This window comes from Synchiropus splendidus, chromosome 18 (genome assembly GCF_027744825.2).
Source record: "Synchiropus splendidus isolate RoL2022-P1 chromosome 18, RoL_Sspl_1.0, whole genome shotgun sequence".
NCBI lineage: Eukaryota > Metazoa > Chordata > Actinopteri > Syngnathiformes > Callionymidae > Synchiropus > Synchiropus splendidus.
This window is the reverse complement of record NC_071351.1, coordinates 7,354,631-7,376,356: the sequence shown is the minus strand read 5'-3', so window position 1 is coordinate 7,376,356 and position 21,726 is coordinate 7,354,631. Positions and strand designations below refer to the sequence as shown.

Below are 21,726 nucleotides of genomic sequence, written 5' to 3'. Positions count from 1 at the left end.
GATGTATGGGGGCTACTAAATGAAACGCTTCATGTTTGGAAGTTTTTGTTTATTTTTTATTTTTTTGATGTTAGTTTTAAAGTCAGGGGTGGAAATGACGCAACGTCACATGCACGTTTTCCTTGTTATTTATTATGGTTGTATGAAGGTATAATGACGTGGCTGACAGTGTTATTATGGTCTGGCCCCGCCCCTGATTCTGATGTTGACGCCAGAGAAGAAGCCCGTGACCTCCGAAGGCTGGCGTCCTGAAACTCGCCCGCGCCAAGCCGTCCGTTCCCGGGTCCACCATGTCCGTCAGACGCGTCCTCAGCCGCGGCCTGGAGCTGGGACGCTCGGTCGTCCAGCTTGGATTCGCTAAATCAATCGGCCGGGTCACAGCGAAGTTCCGAACCGACCGCCTGCGTGCAGGCCCCGCGCTGCGCTCTGTCCAGCCTCGCGCTTTCCTGCCCGCGCGATACCGCTACTACCGCGTGTCTCTGCGCGGCGCGGCTGCTCAGCTGCAGGCGGCCGCTTTCAGGAGGGGCTTCGGCGGCGGGCCGCGGAACAGGGCTGCGCTTCTGGCTTTCGGTCTCGGCGTGGGGCTCATTGAGCAGCAGCTGGAGGAGGAGCGAAGCACCAGCAGGACCTGTGAGGAGATACAGGTGTGACGTCATCATGTCTATGTTTCGCGGTGATTCGTCCAGTCCAGTTTTGAAAATTCAGATTCTTGATGACTCGTGGCCGTAATTCTTAAACAATGACTCTCATGATTCTTCAATAATGTCCCTGAACCCAGGCAGTCTTCAGGCAACGGAAGTTCCAGACCCCGCTCAAGCCCTTCCGCCATGGATACAAGCTGGACGACTATGTTGTCGGGAAACAGATCGGCAAGGGTTCAAATGCGGCGGTGTATGAGGTGGCTCCTGAGGAGGAGGAGACGAGTCCCGGTCCGTCCTGCTGCTCGCTGAGAAGCTTCCCTCTGGCTCTGAAGATGATGTGGAACTTTGGGGTCGGTGTGGGTTTATTGAATGCGACAAAAGCAACCGCTCCTCAACACGTCTGGTTTGCAGGCAGGGTCCTCCAGCGAGTCCATCCTGAAGTCCATGTCGCAGGAGCTGGTTCCCGCCGCTCCTTCTGCGCTGAAGCGGGAGCTCCTGCCGGACGGGTCGGCATCCTCCACAGCTGAGGGAGTCACTCCCCGCGGGGCCTAACAAAGCCTTTCCCCCTCTGCTCCTCAGGCACTTCGGAGTCCTCCCCAAACGTCTGTCGCCGCACCCCAACGTGATCCGCGTGCACCGCGCCTTCACTGCTGACGTCCCTCTGCTCCCCGGGGCACAGGAGGAGTATCCAGACATGCTGCCGGCCCGCCTGAACCCGGCCGGCCTGGGGAACAACCGCACGCTCTTCCTGGTTATGAAGAAGTGAGTGAGGTCTTCTAGGCTGAGAGTGAATGTGACGAAGGTGTTGCGTGTGTCTGCAGCTACCCCTGCACGCTGCGTCAGTACCTGCAGAGGTCCAGCCCCGGCCGCAGGCAGGCCACCCTCATGGTGCTGCAGCTCCTGGAGGGAGTGGACCACCTGTGCACGCAGGGCGTGGCTCACAGGGACATCAAGTCCGACAACGTGCTGCTGGAGTTCGACTCAGGTCCGGAAGAGCGAGCCACATTTGTCCACTTTGCCCCTAACCGAGTGTTTCCTGCAGCTGGATGCCCTCGCTTGGTGATATCTGACTTCGGCTGCAGTTTGAGTCGGAGCGACCGCAGCCTGCTGCTGCCCTTTAACAGCATGTGGGTGGACCGAGGGGGGAACGTGTCCTTGATGGCTCCAGAGGTAACAACACAACCACTTGCTGCGTACGTGTGAGTGATTTATTCATTGGTGTGGCACCAAGGTGGCGTCCGCGGTGCCCGGCTCCGGTGTGGTCATCGACTACAGCAAAGCCGACGCCTGGGCTGTGGGGGCCATGTCCTATGAGATACTGGGTCAGACGAACCCTTTCTACCGTCCCGTGGGCCTGGAGAGCCGGCGCTACCATGAGCATCAGCTCCCTGCGCTGCCACCCAGCGCTCCTGCTGACCTGCAGTTGGTCATTCAGGTTCTTCTGAGGAGGAACCCCAGCCAGGTCAGTGCTCCTGATGAAGTGGTCCAGAAGCCCCGATGGTAACGCGCTCATCTCCTCAGCGTCCCAGCGCTCGAGTGGCTGCCAACATGCTCCACCTCAGCCTCTGGGGGCGCCAGCTGCTGGCCAGTCGGGACGGCGTGGCCGTGAAGAAGCTGGTGGACTGGCTGCTGTGCCGGTCGGCGGTGGCTCTGCTCAAGGGCTGCCGCGGACCTGACGGGACTCGAGTGGAGGCGGAGCTGCAGCGCTGCTTCCTGTCCAACCTGGAGCTGGAGGACCTTCGCACGGCAGTGGGCTTCCTTTTGCACGGGCAACACCAGCGGCAGGCCAGTCTGCCGCCGGCGTAGACAAGCTACTGCAAATAACTGTGGGTCTCCTCAACAAATAATAGAATAGAATAAGGATCATTCATTTAAACTACTTTTCATTTGTTCTGCTGTTGCAAAGATGTTGCAATAACAGAGAAAAGAAGTACAAGTAGAACACATGTAGTTGAGAATCAAGGGGTGGCGTCACTGATAATGTCGCGGATACATGCATTTCTTGTATTGGAATGACGAACACTATTGCACACCATGGTGTAGTGTAGTACTCTAGTGACGCACGGCTTCCTAGTTTCATCCCTGCTGTGTGAATAAAGCACTTTTCTAGTGAAGTCATTTTTGCAATGTTTTGGACTGATGAGTGAGGTTTCACAGGCGTTTGAAAGTGCTGGTTGTTGCCAAATCCCAGTATTTTTGCACACGAAGAAGCTGCTAATAAGCCCGGCTCTGGTTGGAGGTTTGGGACTGTCGCACTTTATTGTTATTGTTTGGTTTGCAGGTGACATTTTCTGTTTGTGGTGCTTTATTGTGCACTGTTGAGCCTCTGATGATTAAACCGCTGAACCAAATGGGTCTTTTTATCCGTGTGTTTGTCAGTGATTTGACTTCTATTTTTCACTTTTTAAATCCACCGCTACACTTCCTGGTTTTCTTGCTTCAGCCGCTGGTTTCCACTCACTCTTAGCAGTATGTTAGCTTCGTTAGCTACCTGTCTCTGCCATCACCCGGAAGTACATGGCGTCAGGCTCGTTCACACCGAAATGGAGCGACGTATTTCAGTAAAACTTTGGGGGCGTGCTTTAGATGAGCTAACCTGGAAGTAACTCGGTGATGGTGTGGGTTCTGTGGGTCCTTTTGGATGAAAATAGTTCTGGAAATATTCCCCGGTGCGTCTCAACTTAGAGGAGGCCGATCACGTGACCGGCGTCAGCGCAAACGTCAGACAACAGACTTGAGAAAACACATCGAAGCACAACATTCACGTGACCAGGGCGACAGAATGTGGATTGACCAACGTTTGGAAGGTGCTCTCACCCTTGGAGCGGCCCTGTTGACGCGCCGCCTCGTCTTCGCGTCTCCTTCACGCTAGTGCCACCTGCTGGCCGAGTGCGCTCAGTGCACCCGGGACATTTCGAACGCCAACATGTGAGGAAAAGCCAAATACTCACTGACATTCTAACCTGGACACCTGACGGAGCGCACAAGGCAGAAAACATCACCGACTTTATTCCGTTAGATCTGTTCCTCAGTCACTCAGCCCCGCCCCCGTGACGTCATCAGCACGTCCCCTGTCTGCGTTCACGTTCAAACATCACTTCCTGCTCCAGCGGAGTCATTTCCTGATGGTGGCGCTGTCGCTGCGCTGGTAGAAGAGAACGTAGGCCTGACTGCTCTGGAGCTGCTTTGGGGAGACCGGCGTCACACTGGGGGAGGAGAAGAGGGCAGTCAGGACCGCCAGCAGGGGGCAGTGTATCAGCCATGACGAGGGGAGGTTTGGGGACCTGGAGTCGTTGTAGCAGCACCAGCCGCTGTCGTCGGAGCAGCAGGCCGTGTAGTGGCCCATGTTGACCGTGCCCACGTGGTTACAGACGGCGTACAGGTGGTACAGCACGGGACCTGAGAGGGCGAAGGGGGGAGAGCGTCAGGGCTTGGCTTCCCCGTCGCCCCGCCAGCCGTCGCGCCTCACCACAGTCCATGGGTCCGTACGGCCCCAGGTCCAGGTCGGTGACGGGGAAGGAGACCTGCACGGCACTCTTGCTGATGGACCAGCGCGAGGTGGTGAAGCGGTTCAGGTCTGATGCGTGGGTCAAGCGTCCACCACACTTTGGAGAGCGACAGAAAGAGTCGGAGCGCTGAAGGATACGGATGACGACGACCTGGGGGAACCTCTGGATGGACAGACGCTTGGTGCTCTCCGTGTGGCGGTTACACCTCTCGCACATCTGAAACACACACACATGTTGACACCGTGGCTCGCAGGCCTCGGGGGCTCCGCCCACTCACCGGAGAGTTCTCCTTGTCCAGTTGCTCCTCCTGGGAGAAGAGGTCCAGACACTCCTTGAGGGTCACCTCCCCGCCGCAGCTGCTCTTGGGGACGGGCAGCGACAGGTCGCAGAAGACGTCGAAGGTGTTGGAGTGGTGGGAGCAGACGGAGCAGTGCAGGGAGCTGCGCAGCTGCCCGGAGAACAAGTCTGCGGCCCAGAACCAGCGTGAGATGGGCCCGCCGCGCCACAGCAGGCTGCCGTCCTCTTACCCACGATCCTGCTGTCGTCCTTCTCCAGGTGCTTCTTCCACAGGGCCGCAGACTCCTCGGAGATCCTGGAATACAGAAGGACTGCCATCACGCACTGCCACGCTGGCGCCCCACTGGGAGGCCACGGTCACCTGAACCTGGCGAACTGCTGCTCGGGCTCCTGGGTTGGCCGCCGCACGCACGGCCTGCGGTTGATCTCCGCGTGCAGCCGCTCCAACAGGAAGCGCAGAAACTCCTGAGCGTCCTGCTGACTGAGAGCCGAGACATCATCAGCTCCATGTACAACCTGAGCCAGAGCCGGCAGACCTGTAGCCGCTGAAGTGAGGCACGGCCTCTCTGAAGAGGTTGTAGAAGCGTCGAGGGTTGACGTCGGCGCCGCAGTCGTTCTCGCGCCACAGGCCGGACAGCACCTGAGAGAAAGCTGCGACAGGACGGGAGGTGAGCGTGCAGTGGCGCTGGAGCAAAGGCGGGTTGGAGCCTACCTTCCGTCAGCTTGGCCTCCTCCCTGGAGAACTTGTCGTGGCGGTAGGACTTGAGGAGACAGTAGTCCCGCAGGTCCCCGGTGTGGGACAGACACTGCACGATGGCGTTCAGGAAGCACTGAAACCGACATGTCATTCCGTGTCGCGCCATCAGGATTTATTTTATTTATTTTTTACCGTGTTGCCAATGTTCCTGAGGCCGAGTCGTCCGCTCCCCAACGTGAGCTCTTCCCCCTGAGTTAGACACGAGACGTTTGTGTGAGTAGGGGGCGAGAGGTCCCCCGTCTGTCAGTCCGAGCCCTGGTGAGGCTCTGCAGGACAGATTTAGTCGCCTTATCTTGTTAACATAACAGGACTGAAGGAGGTCAGCGGGGGTCATCATCCTATTAGGGAGCAGGAGTGCTGACATGTGCTGAAACACGTGTGTGTGTGTGTGTGCGTTTCTCCTCCATCATCACAGGTTCATTCACTTCCCTGTCCATCCCTCCATCCACTCTTTCAACCCTCTGTCAGTTATTCATTCATTCATCCAACCCGATACATGAGCCAACTTCAGTCAGTTCTTAGGCCCAAAGTATTGATTTTTTTCAATCTAAAAATGGTGTGGAGTCATTGTTCCGACCTGCTGTGAACAGGTCGCCGAGGTCCCTCGGAACATTAGTCTCAGACTTGAAACAGAGGCAGCGGTCAGTAGACGACCAGCGTCTGAGGAGGACGCGGCCTGGCTCACCTGGTTGTCGGCCACCAGCAGCAGGCCCATCAGAGAAGTGTAGAGGACGGAGCGGGAGATGTCAGCGGACTCCTTCTGCAGGCCCTTCTGGCTCACCAGGGTGCGGCACAGAGCCTGACAGGAGCCCTCCACGCCAGCGCTCTCAGCGCCAGGCATCACCTTCCGCTGGGCGTCGTCCTCGGGAAGGGTCGGGGGTCACCACCCGGCGGCCATCCGGCGCTTCCCTCCACCGTGAGGAGGAGTGAAGTCAGAGTGAAACACACACTCACCTGCCGAGCAGTTAAAAATGCATGAGGAGGCGGCTCCTGTTCCAGTGTGTGAGGCCGCTCGCCATTGGTCGGTGACAGAGAGCGGGAGGGAGGATTATCGCCTCTAATCTCTGCAGAGCTAAGCTTAAACCTCACAGGAGTGTCGCTGCAGCGACAGTTGACACGCCGCCCTCGCTGCTGGGGATTGACTCTGGAAACCACAAGATCAGACGTGGGGTTACACACAGTTACTCCTCGGACCTCGGAATCGAACCCACTACTGTGAGAGACGGCGCCAACGAATCAGACTGGAGGACGCGTGAGAGGAAAACAAGTCACTTTATTGGAGGGAGACACCTATTCGTCTTCCGCTGCTGCTCTGGCTCAGGAATGTCACTGAGTCCAGAAGTCAACACCAAGCTGGGCCCGGTCAGTCACTTAAATCCATTGATGCCAGAGTGAAGTTCACTTTCAACGGCGTCACAGTTTGAGCGGCCGCTAGAGGGCGCCACCGCTCACCAGATGACTCGGTGTTTTGTCACAGGAAGAGGGGGGGGGGGAACCTGAGGTCCGTGATGCCACGAAGCTGCGCCGGTCAGTGGCCGCCGCGGTCGCTCATCTCTGTGTCGGAGCTGAGACTGAGTTCGGCCATGTGGTAGAGGGCGGGGTCAGGGGGCGGGGCCACCGGCGACCTGGCGACGGTCCGGTCTCTGGACTGGACGATGGCCTGTCGCAGGCTGCTGATCCACTGCTGCCTGCTGAAGGAGTCGTTGGCCTGCAGGTTGTAGGAGTGCGCCTTGGAGCGCCCCCTGCTGCTCACACGGAAGCAGTTCCTCACTGAAGGGAGGAGGACACACGATGGGGCCACGGGAAATCATACAGGAGGAGCACGGCACGGGTCAGTGTTACCTCGATCGTTGCCCCCGGTGAAGTGGCCCCTGAAGCTCCCGCCTCCAGCCTCTCCGTCGGGAATCTCCTCCAGGTTGAGCAGGACGTTGGGCAGTGGCTGTCGGTACACTTGGAACACGCTGCCTCCGTCTCGGTCCTCCCCGGCCCGGGTCAGCACCAGCGCCAGCTCGAACAGGAACACGTGCAGCCGCTGGCGCACGAGAGCCGAGGCGGTGAGGAGAAGCAGGCGGAGGGGCTCCAGGTCCCACTCACCTGGCCTTTGCTGCTCTTCAGCTCGCCGTGGCAGTAGAGGAAGCGGGACTGCTGGATCTCAGGGAGCCTCTGGTTGCTTTCGGAGTAGTTCAGGGCCCGTCTGTAAAACTGACACTCGGCCTCCCCAGTCTTCTCGTTCACCTCCGTCACGATGCTCTGGATCAGCTCCAGCTGCAGAGAAGAATCTGACCTCAACAAGCTGAACACGACAGCGTCAGTTTGAAGGTGTAATGTCTCCTTGTGCTGGTTCGGGTTAGGGTTAACCCTAACCCTGTGAAAGGAAAGTTCAAGAGGCTTGTGAGGGGAGTCTGAGTCGTACAGCATCAGGCAGCGTGTCCTCGTCCGGGTGCTCTGGAGGCGTACACTTCTGGATCTCCTTCACCAACAAGGGGTACTTGACCAGACGGCTCCTGGGCAGATCCAGGAAGTTCCAGAGGTCCAGTTTGCGGCTGAAGGAGGACTCCTGGCACAAGCGCAGGAAGTGCTCCACCCTCTTCTCGCTCTTCTTCTGGTCCAGCAGAGACTTGGCGCCCACCTGGTTGCAGCAGTAGGTGACGTAGGCCTCCAGACACGGGAACTGAGGCGGGACAAGCTGACATGAGAAGCTCTGTCGTCGGGCCACTTGGTCCCCGCGGTGACACTCACCCAGTTCAGCAGCGTCGGTGCCACCTCTCCCACGGTTTTCTCTGACCCTCGCAGACGCTCCAGGCGGCTCAGAAGATCTGGGTCAACGAGAAGGAAGGTCTGAACTTGTGAAGGTCCTTAACCTCATCTGGAGGGTCACCTTGGTGAAGCGGGATCAGAGAGTCCAGCGTGCCGAAGATCTGTCCGAGCTCGCTCTCCGTCAGGATGTCCAGCTTCAGCATGGGCTCGTAGTAGACCTGCAGCAGGGCAGTCAGGCACGAGCTGAAGCTGCACTGGAGCCTGCTCACTCACCTTGGTGACCAGGCTGAGGTCCGCGATCAGCTGTCGCTCCCCCTCCGTCAGCTCATAGATGACCTGCAGAGGAGGACAACAAGGGTCACCTCCAAGACACCGCCATGAGCGAAAGAGGTTCACCTCTTGTCTCTTGATCTCCCTGGCAGTGAGGTCGGGGTTCTCCACCGTGTCGCTCCAGCACTGGCTGTTGCGTCGCCGGGGGAAGGACGAGGCCTTGCGAGCGCGGAGCGGCGGCGTGGGCAGCGGTCGCACGTCCGTGCGGAAGCTGATGGAGCGCTGGAGACACACATCCAGGAGACATCAACCTCAAACTCACCAGGGAGTGCTCTGCAGGAGCGGCTACCGAGATGGACAGGCCGATGCGCTTGAGAGCCGGCGTCTTGACCGGACTGATGACTCCGGTCACACTGTTGGACTTGGCCACAGGTTTGACCCGCTTGTTGCTGGGCTCCTGCAAGTCACACACTGCTGAGCTCAGCGTGCCATCGCAGCAACACTCCATCATCTCACCTCTGAATCTTTGACTTGGCACACGGCGTCACCTTCATCCCCGTCTTCATCACCCTGGCATGAGAGGGGGAGGAGAGCAGAGAAGTCACTGGGTGCAGCGTTTCCGGTGTGAGCCTTGTAAAGAGGAAGAAAGTGCGAGTAGTGAAACGGAAAATGGCTGCGTGTTTTTTTCCTCTTTAAGCAGAGCAGCGGTGCAGCGTCATCACAGCGCTGATGGGTCGACCCACATTCTGACATCCAGCCATTGCATCTCTGCTACTGAGAATACAAATGTCAGGTCATGAATTTCAATATTCAGAAGTGATCTGTGGGGATGCCAGACATCTGCCCACTCAAAGAATTGATGGCAGGGAGTCAACTAGCAAGAAGAAATGGAGATAATGGAGCAGGGGAGGTAGGGAAGAAGGTCACAGAGAGAGGAGAAGAAACCATGAGTCAGTGAACTTTCACACTGGCGCAGTGAAGTGAGGGCAGAACACCTGACTGGAGACACACGATCAAGCCCAGAGTCACCATCTTTCTCCTTCTGCACTCAAGCAGCTGAACTTGCGGTGGAAAAGGTCGGTCGACTAACTTCCGCTTGCCGCTGTGAGACGACAAACTCACCTCCGTGATTCTGATCACCAGGTCTGGCATTTGATTCTGCTTCCTCTTCTTCTGGAGGATCAAACAAGTGTGAGAGTTAGTCGTGTCTCTGGCCAACACGGGCAGATGAGGAGGTCGGCGGCTCACAGCGCTGTGGTCCCAGTTGTTGGCCTCGGCTGACTCTCTCCTGGTCACAGCAAACAGGGTTCAACACAAAACACCAGGCTCAAATCTCAACATCTCCTTCGGCAACTGACCAGGAAGTCCTGACTTTGCTCTCCTCCACTTCCATCCTCGACTCAGCGCGACATGACACGTCCAGATATCATTTTAAAACGGTGCAACAGTGCGTTTCCGTAGCAGCGGTGAGTTTGTTTGCCGAGCGTCAATGTCATTGTTCTTCCTCCTCCTCACTTTCTTCCTCATCTCACACTCAACCACATCCTTCAATCAACATCTGCCCTCTTGCAGAACACGAACGCATCGCAACCTCAAACGCTGCAACTGCTCTTCCTCCAAGCAGCGGTGACAACCAGAACCTTTTATTTAAAAAAAAAAAAATAACTGACAGCACCAACAGTCCTCAGTGATGCCTAGCAGCATGTGGTGGAACCTATTCTGACACTGGTCTCTCCCTTGACTTCAGTGTTCACAGTGATGTGACTTGGTCCCACGTAAGAACAAAGTCAAAACTCGATTTAACGTTTTACAACAATACAAAGTAATTCACCCTGGGACTTTTAAAATCCCAGGTAGCAAACAAAACATTGACGATCCACGTTTAAAAGAGGGGGCACTAGAACACCGGTTGACAGCTACATCTTCAGGAATGTGGCGGTGGACCGGACAACCCTGATGGGTCTTTTGCAACAACCGTTACAGCCAACTGCGCTCACTTCCTTCTGACACATGACAGGATGCACGAGAGGAAATTGTAAGTGCTCAGAGGTAGTGTGATAATGGGACCTCGCGAGTCTTCCGTACCTCTGTGAGCAGACTCGTCTATGCAGGTCCTCTCACACTTCAGTAGTTTGACACTTCTAATGAAGATGAAGAGACACACAAGTCAGACCCCTCGGGAAGTGAAGAGGGGACACGAAGGGCAAACTCAGGTCGGCAGGTTGCAGGCTGGTGACCTACCTTCAGAACAGCAGGAAAATCAAGACGAGGAGACGAGTCAGTGTTTTATCAACGTTTATTCACTACCACACTAAGTGCTCCCGACAAACATCACATCTCGCTCTCACCGTCAGCTTGGAGTCGAGTAGAAAGAGAAACACCGTTCATCATCTACAGGTGAGTGTGGAAGAGAACTGCCCTTCAAATCAGGATCGGGGGAAACAAAATGTAAAGAGAATAGAAAACAGAGAGCTCCTCCAGAGACGCAGGGTGCCGCTCGAGGACCGGTGGGTGGCGGCCGTGGGAGAGACGATCCAGTCAAGATTTTAACACTCGTGTGGGTGAAGATTGAGGGCAGCGACGACGTGTTGGAAATTTGGGTTTCTGGGCTTTGAAACGAGGATCGGGGGTTTAACACGGTGGTGCGCAGGAGTGTGACGATGCTTCAAAGGGACACTAGAGGGGGCTGTGGCGCACCAGAAAGTCTCCGATTTTGTGATGATTCTGGACACGTACATGTGTCCCCTTCTTCCCGCCGCACCCCCGCAGCTGGATCCTCAGCACACAGACGGGAATCCTCCAGTCAGCTGACCGGGGCTATTTACACTCGGACCCTGTAAGGCCTAAACAAACCGAGCCCAATACAGCTGACCTGGGTCGGCCCCCTCACCCACCCCCCGAAGAAATCAACTCTGCACTGAAAAAACATCGATCCCCCTCTGTGCCCCACCAGCCCCCACCTTTGCTCAGACGGGCAGGTGGGTGGGCGGGTCGCTCAGCGGATGGTGTACCGGACGTAGGGCACCTCCACGTCTTCATCCGACAGGTCGTTGCAGCAGAGCTCAAAGACGAGCGCCTTCACGTGCTTCCCCAGCTTCTTCTTAGACACTTTGGTGACGATCTCAGTCATCCTGGTGGAGCAGAGAAACTTTAGAGCCATGGAACAGGACCGGAACAGAAGAAAACATCATCATGAAGTCTTGTGTGAAGAGCAAGTACATTTCTACAGGCCTGTGTTTAGCCTCTGAAATCTCCACAGAACAGAAAAGGACTCACGGCATGACCAGTCTCTCGTTGAGCTTGGCGTTGGGCATGAAGAACGAGTAGAGCATCGACACTCCCTGAGAAAGCATGGTGATCTCCAGCTTTTGCTCGTTCTAGGAGGAAATTACAGAGGAAAGTTGAAGACAGTGCAGCACACAAGCAAACAGGCATCCATCAACAGTTACAACAGTGTAACTGGAAACTGTCCAAACCCACTGAATGAATAGCTAGGGGGCGCTACTGCCCGAGTCTTGACTGCTAGGAATGAAACCAAACATCACAGATCATACCAAGGACTCTGCGTCCAGGAGAGACGAGAAGCACCAGGAACAGTACGAATCATACATGCAACACTAATGCGTGAGGAAGAACAATACTGCTGAGAGGCTATTCACAGTTTCATCCTCAGAAGAACCTACTTTGAAGTAGTCCAGAAACTGCTGAAGGGTCATCTCCTCTCCGTTCGGTTGGATCCCTGTCACCTCGAATCGATCCCACAACGACCATTCATTCTCATAGTACTGAAAGAACAACAACAAGGTCAGACTTTCGACGGGCACAAATCAAAAACCTCAGCTTCCTAGTCCTGGCTAAACTCAGGGACAGTAGTGAAAATTGTTCTCCTCAGTACACACGCCGACACTGTCAGCGTGAGAAGGAAAGCTGAACGCACTTGCACCCAGACCAAAAGAGTCTGGTACATCAGTATTAGCATGGCTGGATCATCACAGGAGACAACTGTGCGTCACTTCTCCACGATACCTTGTGTTTGGGAGCAGCGATCGGTTCAGAGAAGGCAAAGAAAGGAAGGGCCAGGTTCATGAAGCCGTTCTTGAAGGACTCCAGTTTCTTGTGTCCTTGCACGATCTTGAGGAGCTCCAAACAGACCAGCCCCACCACAGCGGCTGTTGTTGTGGCGATCGCCGGGATGATCTTCCCTGCAATCAGTTTGCTCTGCGTGGAAGAGAAGAGGGAAGATGTTCACACTCCGCCAACAAGGAGGAGACAGCTTCTGCTTCCGGGAGGACGCACCTTGTGTCTGTCTGTGGGTGGAATGTCGTAGTTCTCTGCTCTGAGATTTGAAGCAGCTACAATGAAGTCCATGTGGAAATTATCATCATCGTCCTGTTGGAACCAAAAGAAAAAGGTGAATCTGGTTTGTAAAGCGACGTATATGTTTTGACAAGTAATGCTTACCTTCTCAAAATCGATGGGGCAGAGTCTGAACTGAGCGGTGTCGGGGTTCGGCAGCTTGTCCTTCAGCTCCTCCAGTCGGGTGTCATCTGCGCGGCGAGGGACGAGAGGTTTGAGAGGAACAACGATTTAAGCACGACGAGGATGAAACTGACCAACAGAGGAATTGCTGTTCTGCAGCTCCTGATCTGAGACGTGGATCTTGACGCCTGAGCGCGGGGTGAATACCGGCACCTGGACCCCCTCCAGGATCTTGATGAGAGCATCTCTGTCTCGGCTGCCTTGCAGGCCGTACGTCTGAGCAAACAGGTTGGCACCAGCCAGGACGTAGTCCATGTGCAGGTCCTAGAACAGGACAGCAGTCAGCCCAGACTACTCCCATCTCACAACCCAAAATGACAACTTACGTTACTCGTGCTGAATTCTAGGGGGTGAGGACATCTCTTTGGACCCGACCAGAAGGGGGCACCAGAGCTGGTCAGCTGAAGAGAATGAGCAGAGCAAACATAAATGAGGGTAATGAAAGAGCTCCGTCAAGATTGACCTGACTCAGAGTAGAAGTGTTTCTCCTCAGCACACACTGAAGACATCAGCGTGAGAAGATGGGTTGAACTCACATGCACCCAGACACTCGCCTGGCGCATCAGTATTAGCATGGCTGGATCATCATAGGAGACTTCTTACCATTCACCTGTCCACATTCTATGCTCAAATCTTCCAGAGACTGAAACTATTCCACCCACACATCAGTGAGAGGCCAACGTTTATCTTCAGTTGTGTTGTCGTATAACAACTAAAACTGTTAAAGCGAACCATGTCATGAAGTTCACGTTGGTACCTGGTCTGGGGGGAAGTTGTGCAGAAGTTGGCGGATGTTGTTGCTGTACTGGACTTGCCAGTGCTTGCGAGCCCAGGCCACACAGTCAGCCCAGCTTTTGGGGCAGTCCCGGACCAGATTGTTGAAGACAGCCTCCAGAACCTCAACAGGCTGAGCACCAGGAAGTTTGAGAGTGCGCTCCATGAACTTGGGGTCTCTGAAACGCCAGGAAATGTTAACATTTAACATGTATTCTGACGAATACATTCAGACACAAACATCAGTGGATCACTACTAGATCCATACAAGAGCAGCTCGACTCACTGGAGGTACTGCATTGCGCTCTCTGGTGGCTGTTTGAAAAGTCCTTCGAATTCATCACGTGCCCACTGTGAAGGAGGAAAAGTCATCGTCATTTCAAATGAAATGATGCTATTTGTGCCTGCAGAGAACAGCTCTTCCTAGCGAGCGCTGTCGTGTTGTTTCCGCCCACAAACCTGCAGTGTGTGCTCGATGGCATTGGGGAAGTTCTTCAGCGTGCAGATGGGGATGGACTTTTCTGGCGGGTCCTGACTGGAGCTGTATGATTCGGTGATGAACGGGATCACCACCTGGACGTTGCCTTTTGTGCCAAGAGTGCCAGACTCCAGAAGAGGTTTCCGGTAGTACACACACCGTCTGTCCATATACATGCCTGCAAAGCGAGCGGAGAAGAAGAGATGAAAACAGAACGACCACATATACTGGACCCTGAAAACAAAAAGGCTACTCACGAGCGTCAACATTGTCGAGTGCGTTCGCCACCCCGTCGAGTCTCTCAAAGAAGTCGTCGTCATAGAACTTCTCTGTTTCGGGGCCGACCCGGTTCTGGTGCCCTGTGATCCGGATTGATGGGTTCATCTGTTTCACTGCAGCTGCGGCCGTATCACTCTTCATTTTCTGAGAAAGGATCAGTCATGTCATCAAAGAGCTTCAACCGATCTTCAGCTCTCCTTCCTTCTGACCCGTCTTCAGTTAGGGTTCATATGAAACAATAGTCAGCCGCCTGCCTCTAACAATGGGGGTCACGTCCAGGTCTGATTCTGTGTTCAACTGTGCATATGGCGCCTGACTTACTGTCACATCAGCTGGTCTGAAGAGGAACTGTCTGTTCAGGTTGGACTTCTCGATGGTGTCCATGTCTGTGACGATGACCTCACCCTCTCCGGAAGCCAGCCCGATCATGGCAAAGTTTTTCAACAGCTCACAGCCGATGGCACCGGCCCCCACCTAAAGCGGCAGCACTCGCTATTGTACGCTCAACAACAGGACTCAAAAACGAACGTTGATATCGCAGCTTACCAGGAAGTAACGCTGCTTAGCCAGAAGATCCTGGAGCTTGGTGCCAAACACAGCTATCTGCCCATCATACCTGCACTGCCTCTGAAAATTGAAGAGCAGGACGTTTCAGACTTCAGGTTTCGTTTGCAGCGGCACAAGAGTGGCTGAGCGACTCTCAACACCTACAGGGGCGCACTCCTCCTCCGTGGGCATGACTCCATCGTCCTCAGCAAGGCACTCCAAGGCATCGAAGTACAGCCACTGCATGATCGGCATGAACTTCCCAGTGCAAGCCTGAGCAAGACCATCATGTCATCTACGAGCCATAAAAGCGATCAATTTGATCAAAACTGCAGGCAGATCTTGGCACCTTCATCACTTCCTGCGCAGCTAGTCCACCAATGAAAGCATTAACCGGTGCCAGATCTCCAGCGGACACAAACGCCAGCTTCTTGATCAGAGCTTCATCCAACTGATCCAGTTTTGCCGAGCCAGTCTGGGCGGCGTTCAACTCATTGGCCAGAGCAAGCAGTTCATCACCATCAGCCTGACAGAAGGAGAATGAAGGCATTATATTTCTTCCCTGAGAACACTTGGCGATGAGGATCACTGATGATTGTGATCAATTAAAACGATCCAAGTGTTTCCCATACAGCAGTGGCGACGTCACTCACCTGGTTCCAAGGAGCCGGAAGGCGGTTGTGTTTCGCCTGGAATGCATGAACAGCCTGGAAGCCAAGATGCAGCTGACCTGGACGGTCAAACTTGGCAAAGTCGGTCATGACAAATTCTGGCTCAGCCATGGAAGAAGAGAGTGATTTCTGGGCACAAAGACAGGCCTCGGTCAGATGGCAAGCTCACTCTGATAAGACCATCAAAGGAGCCAAAGTCCACACTTATTCACTTAGCAGCAGGAACTTACAAAACAAATGCTCTTGGGCACTTTGACCTGGGAAACTATCCCTCCTCGAACGTAGTTTGAAAAAGCAGCTGTGTCACAGATGCTGAAAGTATATGGACCTGTAACGTGGAACCCAGACATGTCAGTGACACTCTTGAACTGGCTGATAAGACAGGAAGTCAACTCACCGAGGACCTTGATCTCAACTGGCTTGTGGCCATTAAGCTCTGTCATTCCCTGAATCTCACTGAAAGAGACTTGGTCCCCAGTCTCGAAACCGTGACGGGCCTCATCCAGACATGTCACAACTCCAGGATTGTCCTGCAGAGAAAAGTGACATAACTTGAGCAACACAACTTGAACAGAATGGATATCATTACAGGGATCAAGAGTACGGGACATGTTTCCCATGCTCATGCAAGCATCCAAAAGTGGTGACTCACCAGGTACGTCCTATCTTACAGAAACTCACCTTTGTGATCATTGAAATCATGGCACTCAGAGGCTGCTCCCCATTAGTGTCAAACACCACCATGTCATCTCCGAAGTCGCAGAAAAGCTGCCTGTAAAACAGTGCAGAGATGAAATCAGAAAACAGCAGAATAAGAAAATGTTCATCCTTGGACTCATACCCGAAGAGACCACGAGTATCTGCAATGATAAGCTTGATTCCTTTCTTGTGGCAGAACTCCCCAAGGTTCTTCTGCTCTTCTAGTGAGGAGATTGTAAGAACCACTACCTGCAATGCACAAACAGATGAAACTAAACCAGCAGATTCAAATCAAGGCAGCAATATAAGGCTGTAAGACACAGTACCTGGAACTTTAACAGGTAATCCTCCGTCAATGTTCCTGTGTAGGCAGTCACAGGAACATAGTTGTTGAGCTCAGCCAAACGAGGCTGACTAACCTCAGCCCGGTTCTTTCCCAGATCCTCCTCACGGAGGTAAAACTGACAGAACAAGAAAAAGCAAAAGCAGTCAGAAAACATCCACCAGAAACTCTGAACAAGAAAGGTGAAACTGCTCCAACTCTTCTACAGAAGCACATGCATCTGCCATGTACTCTGTTCTTTCAATCGGCTACAAAGCATGCTATTTAAAGAACGCACTTCCTGAGACTGCCACCTGGGCTGCAACCAAAACAACTAACACAAGGTCACTAGAGGACAAAGAACACACAGACAGCCAACACAAAGTGATGCTTTTAACCACAAATGAAATGAAACATTTTTTGCTGAATCACAGCAGGCCACACAGCCTCCCTGTAGATCGAGGGAGCCAAGAAACACCCAACCATATTTAAACAACGCAAGGGGCACGAGAATTTCAACGAAATAAATAGGTTCAATTATGCACAATAATAACCGTCAGACATTGTTTTGCTCAAGAAACAACCTGACATAGCATCAAGGAGAACTTTCATTTGACAAAAGAATGCAGCAGCATGAACAAATAAAATCCGAAATTGAGATTATGGACTTCAGCTTTAAATCAATTCATCCATGAGGTTTCACATAGTCAAGAGCTGTGCACTTGAAGAACAAAAGACCGAAATGAAAAGGGACGAAAAACACCAGCGATGATAATGGCCAGAGAGACCCCCCACTGAATGATATATTAAGTCAGTCATTTGTGGTCGGTCGAGTAGGCATCATGAGAGCAATTCAAATTGAGCTTGAAAAAGACATGGAACATACCTGAGAGGAAAGGTCCCTCCATTCTGCAACACCATCGTCATGAACAGTGACACTGCGAACCCCACCAAGGATAACATTCTTGGCAATCTCCACTCCAAGACCTCGCATTCCAGAGATGAGGACATTGGAGTTCTGCATGCGCTTCATCGCATCATGGCCCAACACATAACTGTGAAAAGAAAACAACCCATTTGTTTAGATTTGAATAATTTAGATGGATGGACACACAAGAACGTAGACATCGCAGCATCGGAGAACGCAATACAGTTAGGGTTTCTGTTTTTTAGCTATTTTATTCAGAACAACAATCTGCCAAATACAAAATATATTGACATGTACAATTCAACTAAACAAAAAAAAGCACATTTTCTTGAAATATAGTCAAAATTGGGAAACTCACAGCTGTCTGGAGTACAGGCCTTCATCAATCTCAGCATCATTGCCATTCTTAGCCATGCCCTGGAGAGACAGTGAAGCACTTTTAATCAGTTAATGGAACCAGCTTCAGCAGTATGGGGTGGGTGGGTGTGTAAGCACTTACGTTGGCAGGTGTGTGGGACAGATCAGTTCTGACAGAGTTGGAGGAGGAGCAATGGGATCCCGTCTTCGTCTCTGATCCTGACAAGCGACGCTTCTTGGACAGCGGCGAGCTGGACATCTGCATTCCACCAGACATTACACATTTTTAAATGGGTTGCCAATAACACAGTAACAATAAATCATGATCATAAACACCTTGTGGCAAACGTGACTAGCTGAGCACACAAACTTAATTTAACCTTGCAACTTCAACTCTATGAATAATTCACCGCCATGTTTCCTCACTGAAAGCCGCCAATCCTCTCCATGATAGAAAGGATTTCTATCTAGGGAGCAGCTGGGCTGGCTGCCGTCCAAAAACAAATCTGTTCGGAGGAGAACTGGAGCTAAGAAGAGAAATGAAAAGCAGCACTGTGTGTCCCTTCATTACACACAGACAGTGCAGACTTCTTTATGCAGCCCTGTTGTCTGTTATGGCACCACTGATGGCGACCATCATTATTTCAACAAAAACAGCTGAATCATTAAAGTCCACTGCAGTAAACTGAGCTGCATCTCACAGCAGACTGCAGGTGTAGACACAAGCAAAACCCTGTCAACTTCCTGTATAATTCATGAAGGAAACAATTACCAACGATGTCATAAAACATGCATCAACTACACTAAAGAAAAATGCCAACCAACAAGACACAACTCAACTCGACTTCAAAAACTTCTCCGCGAATTATCCGCTGAAAAGGAATCGTTTTCAAACGATGACTGTCCAAACTGAAACCGAAAGGATCGCGGCACGGTTAGCTGTCATTTTCAAAAATATATAATAAAACATTTGGGAGTAAGATCGTAAAGAAAACGGCAATTGTACACGCGAATCTGATCTCACCACCTGCGGCGAGAAACGGTCGCCACCCAACTAAATCAGTGACATGAGTTGGGTCCACTTTGAGCAGAGAAGGCGGAAAAGGAGGTGAATGTGTGAAGCGCTTGGCCGCGGCCTGCAGCAGCCCCGGTGCGGAACACAACTTTACGAGCTTAGCTAGCGGCCGTGACACAACCTGTTCGGAAAACACAGCGATAGCACCCTGCTGCCTGGGTATCGCCACACAAACCTCACATATCACAAGAAAACTGACAGTCAGTGTCATGTAACAGCTGCCTTTCCCGACGAACATCATGTCTGCAAAGCGAGAGAGAAGCCATTACAGTAGTGCTTCATTGATTTCCCTGCTCTCACCAATAATCCTTCTCGGGCCCTTCCCAACGCGAACCCGCGCCTCTCCCGCGACTGTCAGCGGCAGCGAATGGGTTCCAACTCGGTCGTGGCGACAGAGAAAAGGACGGCGACGGCAAGGGTGAAGGCGGCGGGCTGTTAGTGCCGAGTCACGCTGCTTATGTCGGACAGTCTCGGAGGACTGGAGCTGCTGCGGACGGGAACAAAACCAAAATGGCAGCTGGGCAGAAAGGGGCGGGGGACGCAGTGACGCCACAGCTCAGAGAGCGTGTGAGAGCAGCTGATTGGACAGCACGACTTGAGGACCCGCCCAGTCAGCGCTTGACGACACATGCGTGTTTCACTGTACAATGAACTGCAAGACCTCAGCAAGAACCGAAAACAATGAGACTTTCAGCAGCGCAAAAAAACACTTGCAACAGTGCTGTCACTTTTGTCTAACAGCTGATGAGTACAGAATGCGAACGACAACAAATTGAAAGACATTTTTACATTGTCATTTTACAAGATTGGACCGGGTCTTGGGCCAAGCCTCTGCAGTGGTCAGTGTCCACCCGGAGCACCAAACACTTGACAAATCTGACAGGTCAGACTCGACAAGACAACCTCTCCACTCAGGACAACACTACTGAAGCAATGTAATGCACAGGGCTTCATAAAGGCTTTATTCAACCACTCGAAAAATATTGTTTCACACCCCGAAAATGTTTGACAACTCCAGCAAGCCGCTGAATAAAAAAACAGCTTCTTGTTCTGAAAGTAACAAGTCAATAAAGGTCTGAGTCAGCCATCAGCGAGACACGACAACACTAAAGAAAATCTGATCATTACAATCGGAGCAACAATTCCGTTCAGGCAATACTTTGTGCTTCCTGAGCAATATCCCAAATGAATGAGTGGACAAACTGACCTGCTGGTTTACGGACTTGTTAACTCGCTCTATTGACAATTTAGGAAATTCTACACCACGCAAGTGTTATACTAATTTATTTTCTTTACCCCCTGGACTTCCTTTTCAAAATTCAAATAACAAAGGCAGCCTGACATGCAGGACATGAAGGACATTAAAGTTGAAAGAGCAGGTTATTTGAGAGTTTTGGGGACTACTTAAGATCTTTGCATGGCAGCTGCCTGAGAGTGGTCCTCATGGTCTGGAGGAGTCAGAGGTTGTTTCTGGTCATGGAGGCTGAACTGAGAAGGATGCGGCCGGGAAGACCAAGGAGATGCCACTTCTCCGGGATGGAGATAGGCATGCAAGATAAGCGGACTTCACCTGAAATAATGGGCTGATCACGCTCACGTATTCCAAGTTCTTTCAACTTACAAGACCTGTTTAGACTCAGAAACACAACCTGTATCGACTGCCAGTCCTGCTGTCTACTGGACTCCTACCACCCAGTCGGGTGCAACAGCAGACGGGCGACAAGCCAGTCCGGGATGCTGAGGCTTCAGTCCCATCGAGGTTAGGGGTGAGCATTCCTTGCTGAGGAGGAGTATTGGGGGAGGGGGTGCCTCGTAGATGACAAAGGCCCAGGAAGAGAGGGCCGCATATTCCCGGTTACACGGGCAAGTGGAGGTGATGCTCATTCAAACCTCCCTATTGAAACCCATTCCGCCAATGATCCACGAGTGAGAAACGATTGAAGGAACTGGGGCTCCAGGCTACAACTCTGGCTCTGCGCCTCCATGAACCGGTGACAATCCGAGCGCATCCAAAAGGGAGCCGAGCTCCTAGCGAACGGTTCGGGAAGGAAAGCAACACAAGTGGTCCACCCAACATCCATTGTTGCAGCCTGCGATACTTGAACGCGCTGCATGGAAACGGCAGTGAAACACCTCGAACGGGGCAGCAATGAATCGCTCGGTCGCACACGGGCTACACTCATTCAGGGACGCCCGAAAAAGTCACGCAAAGAACGTCTGCGGAGCACAAGGAACGACTGCGTAGTTGCTAGCATGTGTGCGGCTAAGCGCCCCGGCTATCGTGCCACCCAGCGACTTTTCCCTCGGTGTTAGCTCAGGAGCTAACGTTAGCCGGGGGCTAACACCACCAAGACGTACAAAGTGTGCACAACTCACCACATCCGATATTGGCCGGCCTGATCTGGAGTACTAAAAAATTCGGCTTGTGCTTAAGCAAACAAATGTGAGGAGGCAACGACGACGAAGGCAGTCTGGAAAGTGTGTCAGGCTGGCGGGCTGGGTGAGTTTTTTTTCCGCTGGACGGCGAGCAGCCCGGCTGGTCCAGAAGCGTGTTCCCCCCGACCGACTCTGGAGCGCAAAGCAAAGCAGCAACATGTGCACGTTACTGGCCATACCACCCTCTCCACCCGGAGGGGTGGCGCGAAGATATCGCAGAGGCGGGTGGCGCAGTAGCATCAACACGTTCCACCATTGTCCTTAAAATACCCTGGAATGTTGCGTTTTCGACATTTAATTCACGTTTATAGCAATAACTTTGCGCTAGTTCTTGCACCCATTTCGCTGCGTAATGGGCTCGTCTGAGCTGCCCGCATGGCATCATGGAACT

At 52.9% G+C, this 21,726-nt stretch overlaps 4 protein-coding genes and 2 non-coding genes across 10 annotated transcripts; 1 reads left to right on the top strand and 5 right to left on the bottom strand.

Moving 5' to 3' along the window:
• Nucleotides 1-33: 33 nt before the first annotated feature.
• pink1 (PTEN induced kinase 1) lies at nucleotides 34-2,990 on the top strand. 2 transcript variants are annotated; one of them, XM_053848374.1, is made up of 8 exons: nucleotides 34-644; nucleotides 779-991; nucleotides 1,053-1,147; nucleotides 1,221-1,403; nucleotides 1,463-1,626; nucleotides 1,684-1,811; nucleotides 1,873-2,103; nucleotides 2,163-2,990. In XM_053848374.1, the coding sequence occupies exons 1-8, from the start codon at nucleotides 291-293 to the stop codon at nucleotides 2,445-2,447; spliced, it is 1,653 nt and encodes a 550-aa protein (XP_053704349.1). In that variant the 5' UTR covers nucleotides 34-290; the 3' UTR covers nucleotides 2,448-2,990. The 2 variants fall into 2 exon arrangements, with proteins under 2 accessions (XP_053704349.1, XP_053704348.1); XM_053848373.1 differs by having other exon boundaries at nucleotides 1,463-1,811.
• A 644-nt stretch (nucleotides 2,991-3,634) lies between these two features.
• Nucleotides 3,635-6,230, bottom strand: usp21 (ubiquitin specific peptidase 21). The gene is made up of 11 exons (XM_053848381.1): nucleotides 5,890-6,230; nucleotides 5,337-5,393; nucleotides 5,160-5,277; nucleotides 4,984-5,098; nucleotides 4,809-4,928; nucleotides 4,678-4,742; nucleotides 4,428-4,615; nucleotides 4,288-4,366; nucleotides 4,111-4,218; nucleotides 3,926-4,040; nucleotides 3,635-3,847 (listed from the first exon to the last, which is right to left on the bottom strand). Exons 1-11 carry the CDS (start codon nucleotides 6,043-6,045, stop codon nucleotides 3,757-3,759), a joined length of 1,212 nt encoding a protein of 403 aa, XP_053704356.1. The 5' UTR covers nucleotides 6,046-6,230; the 3' UTR covers nucleotides 3,635-3,756.
• A 213-nt stretch (nucleotides 6,231-6,443) lies between these two features.
• On the bottom strand, nucleotides 6,444-9,788 carry arhgef3l (Rho guanine nucleotide exchange factor (GEF) 3, like). Of its 4 annotated transcripts, none has more exons than XM_053848376.1 (13): nucleotides 9,590-9,788; nucleotides 9,480-9,519; nucleotides 9,354-9,401; nucleotides 8,748-8,861; nucleotides 8,581-8,688; nucleotides 8,358-8,513; nucleotides 8,235-8,297; nucleotides 8,083-8,179; nucleotides 7,944-8,020; nucleotides 7,618-7,875; nucleotides 7,299-7,469; nucleotides 7,047-7,236; nucleotides 6,444-6,974 (listed from the first exon to the last, which is right to left on the bottom strand). In XM_053848376.1, the coding sequence occupies exons 1-13, from the start codon at nucleotides 9,622-9,624 to the stop codon at nucleotides 6,733-6,735; spliced, it is 1,599 nt and encodes a 532-aa protein (XP_053704351.1). In that variant the 5' UTR covers nucleotides 9,625-9,788; the 3' UTR covers nucleotides 6,444-6,732. The 4 variants fall into 4 exon arrangements, with proteins under 4 accessions (XP_053704351.1, XP_053704350.1, XP_053704354.1 ...); XM_053848375.1 differs by having other exon boundaries at nucleotides 6,445-6,974; nucleotides 9,354-9,404; nucleotides 9,590-9,787; XM_053848379.1 differs by having other exon boundaries at nucleotides 6,445-6,974; nucleotides 8,748-8,801; nucleotides 9,590-9,787.
• A 713-nt stretch (nucleotides 9,789-10,501) lies between these two features.
• uba1 (ubiquitin-like modifier activating enzyme 1) lies at nucleotides 10,502-21,487 on the bottom strand. Its single transcript, XM_053848361.1, has 26 exons — nucleotides 21,276-21,487; nucleotides 17,967-18,083; nucleotides 17,826-17,884; nucleotides 17,426-17,594; nucleotides 16,544-16,678; nucleotides 16,360-16,466; nucleotides 16,200-16,290; nucleotides 15,916-16,048; nucleotides 15,749-15,846; nucleotides 15,501-15,647; nucleotides 15,197-15,373; nucleotides 15,013-15,120; nucleotides 14,848-14,928; nucleotides 14,623-14,775; nucleotides 14,280-14,445; nucleotides 14,004-14,200; nucleotides 13,831-13,895; nucleotides 13,528-13,723; nucleotides 13,097-13,171; nucleotides 12,845-13,034; nucleotides 12,693-12,778; nucleotides 12,528-12,620; nucleotides 12,258-12,449; nucleotides 11,915-12,016; nucleotides 11,508-11,608; nucleotides 10,502-11,362 (listed from the first exon to the last, which is right to left on the bottom strand). The coding sequence occupies exons 2-26, from the start codon at nucleotides 18,081-18,083 to the stop codon at nucleotides 11,227-11,229; spliced, it is 3,174 nt and encodes a 1,057-aa protein (XP_053704336.1). The 5' UTR covers nucleotides 21,276-21,487; the 3' UTR covers nucleotides 10,502-11,226.
• Nucleotides 12,115-12,229, bottom strand: LOC128750323 (small nucleolar RNA U6-53/MBII-28). The gene has a single exon (XR_008413125.1). It is a non-coding gene; the product is annotated as a small nucleolar RNA U6-53/MBII-28 (small nucleolar RNA).
• LOC128750322 (small nucleolar RNA U6-53/MBII-28) lies at nucleotides 13,255-13,364 on the bottom strand. Its single transcript, XR_008413124.1, has one exon. It is a non-coding gene; the product is annotated as a small nucleolar RNA U6-53/MBII-28 (small nucleolar RNA).
• Nucleotides 21,488-21,726: the final 239 nt, after the last annotated feature.

Bases quoted from the DNA above. Each gene is read 5' to 3' on its own strand.
- arhgef3l (XM_053848375.1), bottom strand. From the start codon at position 9,624: ATGGAAGTGGAGGAGAGCAAAGTCAGGACTTCCTG. The intron at 8,862-9,353 runs GTGAGTTTGTCG...CCTCTTTACAAG, and splicing joins TGGTGATCAGAATCACGGAG to GCTCACACCGGAAACGCTGC. The intron at 7,237-7,298 runs GTGAGTGGGACC...CTCGTGCGCCAG, and splicing joins TGAAGAGCAGCAAAGGCCAG to CGGCTGCACGTGTTCCTGTT.
- uba1 (XM_053848361.1), bottom strand. From the start codon at position 18,083: ATGTCCAGCTCGCCGCTGTCCAAGAAGCGTCGCTTGTCAGGATCAGAG. The intron at 14,201-14,279 runs GTGAGTAGCCTT...CTCGCTTTGCAG, and splicing joins ACTCGACAATGTTGACGCTC to GCATGTATATGGACAGACGG. The intron at 13,035-13,096 runs GTAAGTTGTCAT...GTCCTGTTCTAG, and splicing joins TAGAATTCAGCACGAGTAAC to GACCTGCACATGGACTACGT.
- usp21 (XM_053848381.1), bottom strand. From the start codon at position 6,045: ATGCCTGGCGCTGAGAGCGCTGGCGTGGAGGGCTCCTGTCAGGCTCTG. The intron at 4,743-4,808 runs GTGACCGTGGCC...TCTGTATTCCAG, and splicing joins CAGCAGTTCGCCAGGTTCAG to GATCTCCGAGGAGTCTGCGG. The intron at 4,367-4,427 runs GTGAGTGGGCGG...TGTGTGTTTCAG, and splicing joins TGGACAAGGAGAACTCTCCG to ATGTGCGAGAGGTGTAACCG.
- pink1 (XM_053848373.1), top strand. From the start codon at position 291: ATGTCCGTCAGACGCGTCCTCAGCCGCGGCCTGGAGCTGGGACGCTCG. The intron at 645-778 runs GTGTGACGTCAT...CCCTGAACCCAG, and splicing joins GGACCTGTGAGGAGATACAG to GCAGTCTTCAGGCAACGGAA. The intron at 1,812-1,872 runs GTAACAACACAA...TGTGGCACCAAG, and splicing joins TGTCCTTGATGGCTCCAGAG to GTGGCGTCCGCGGTGCCCGG.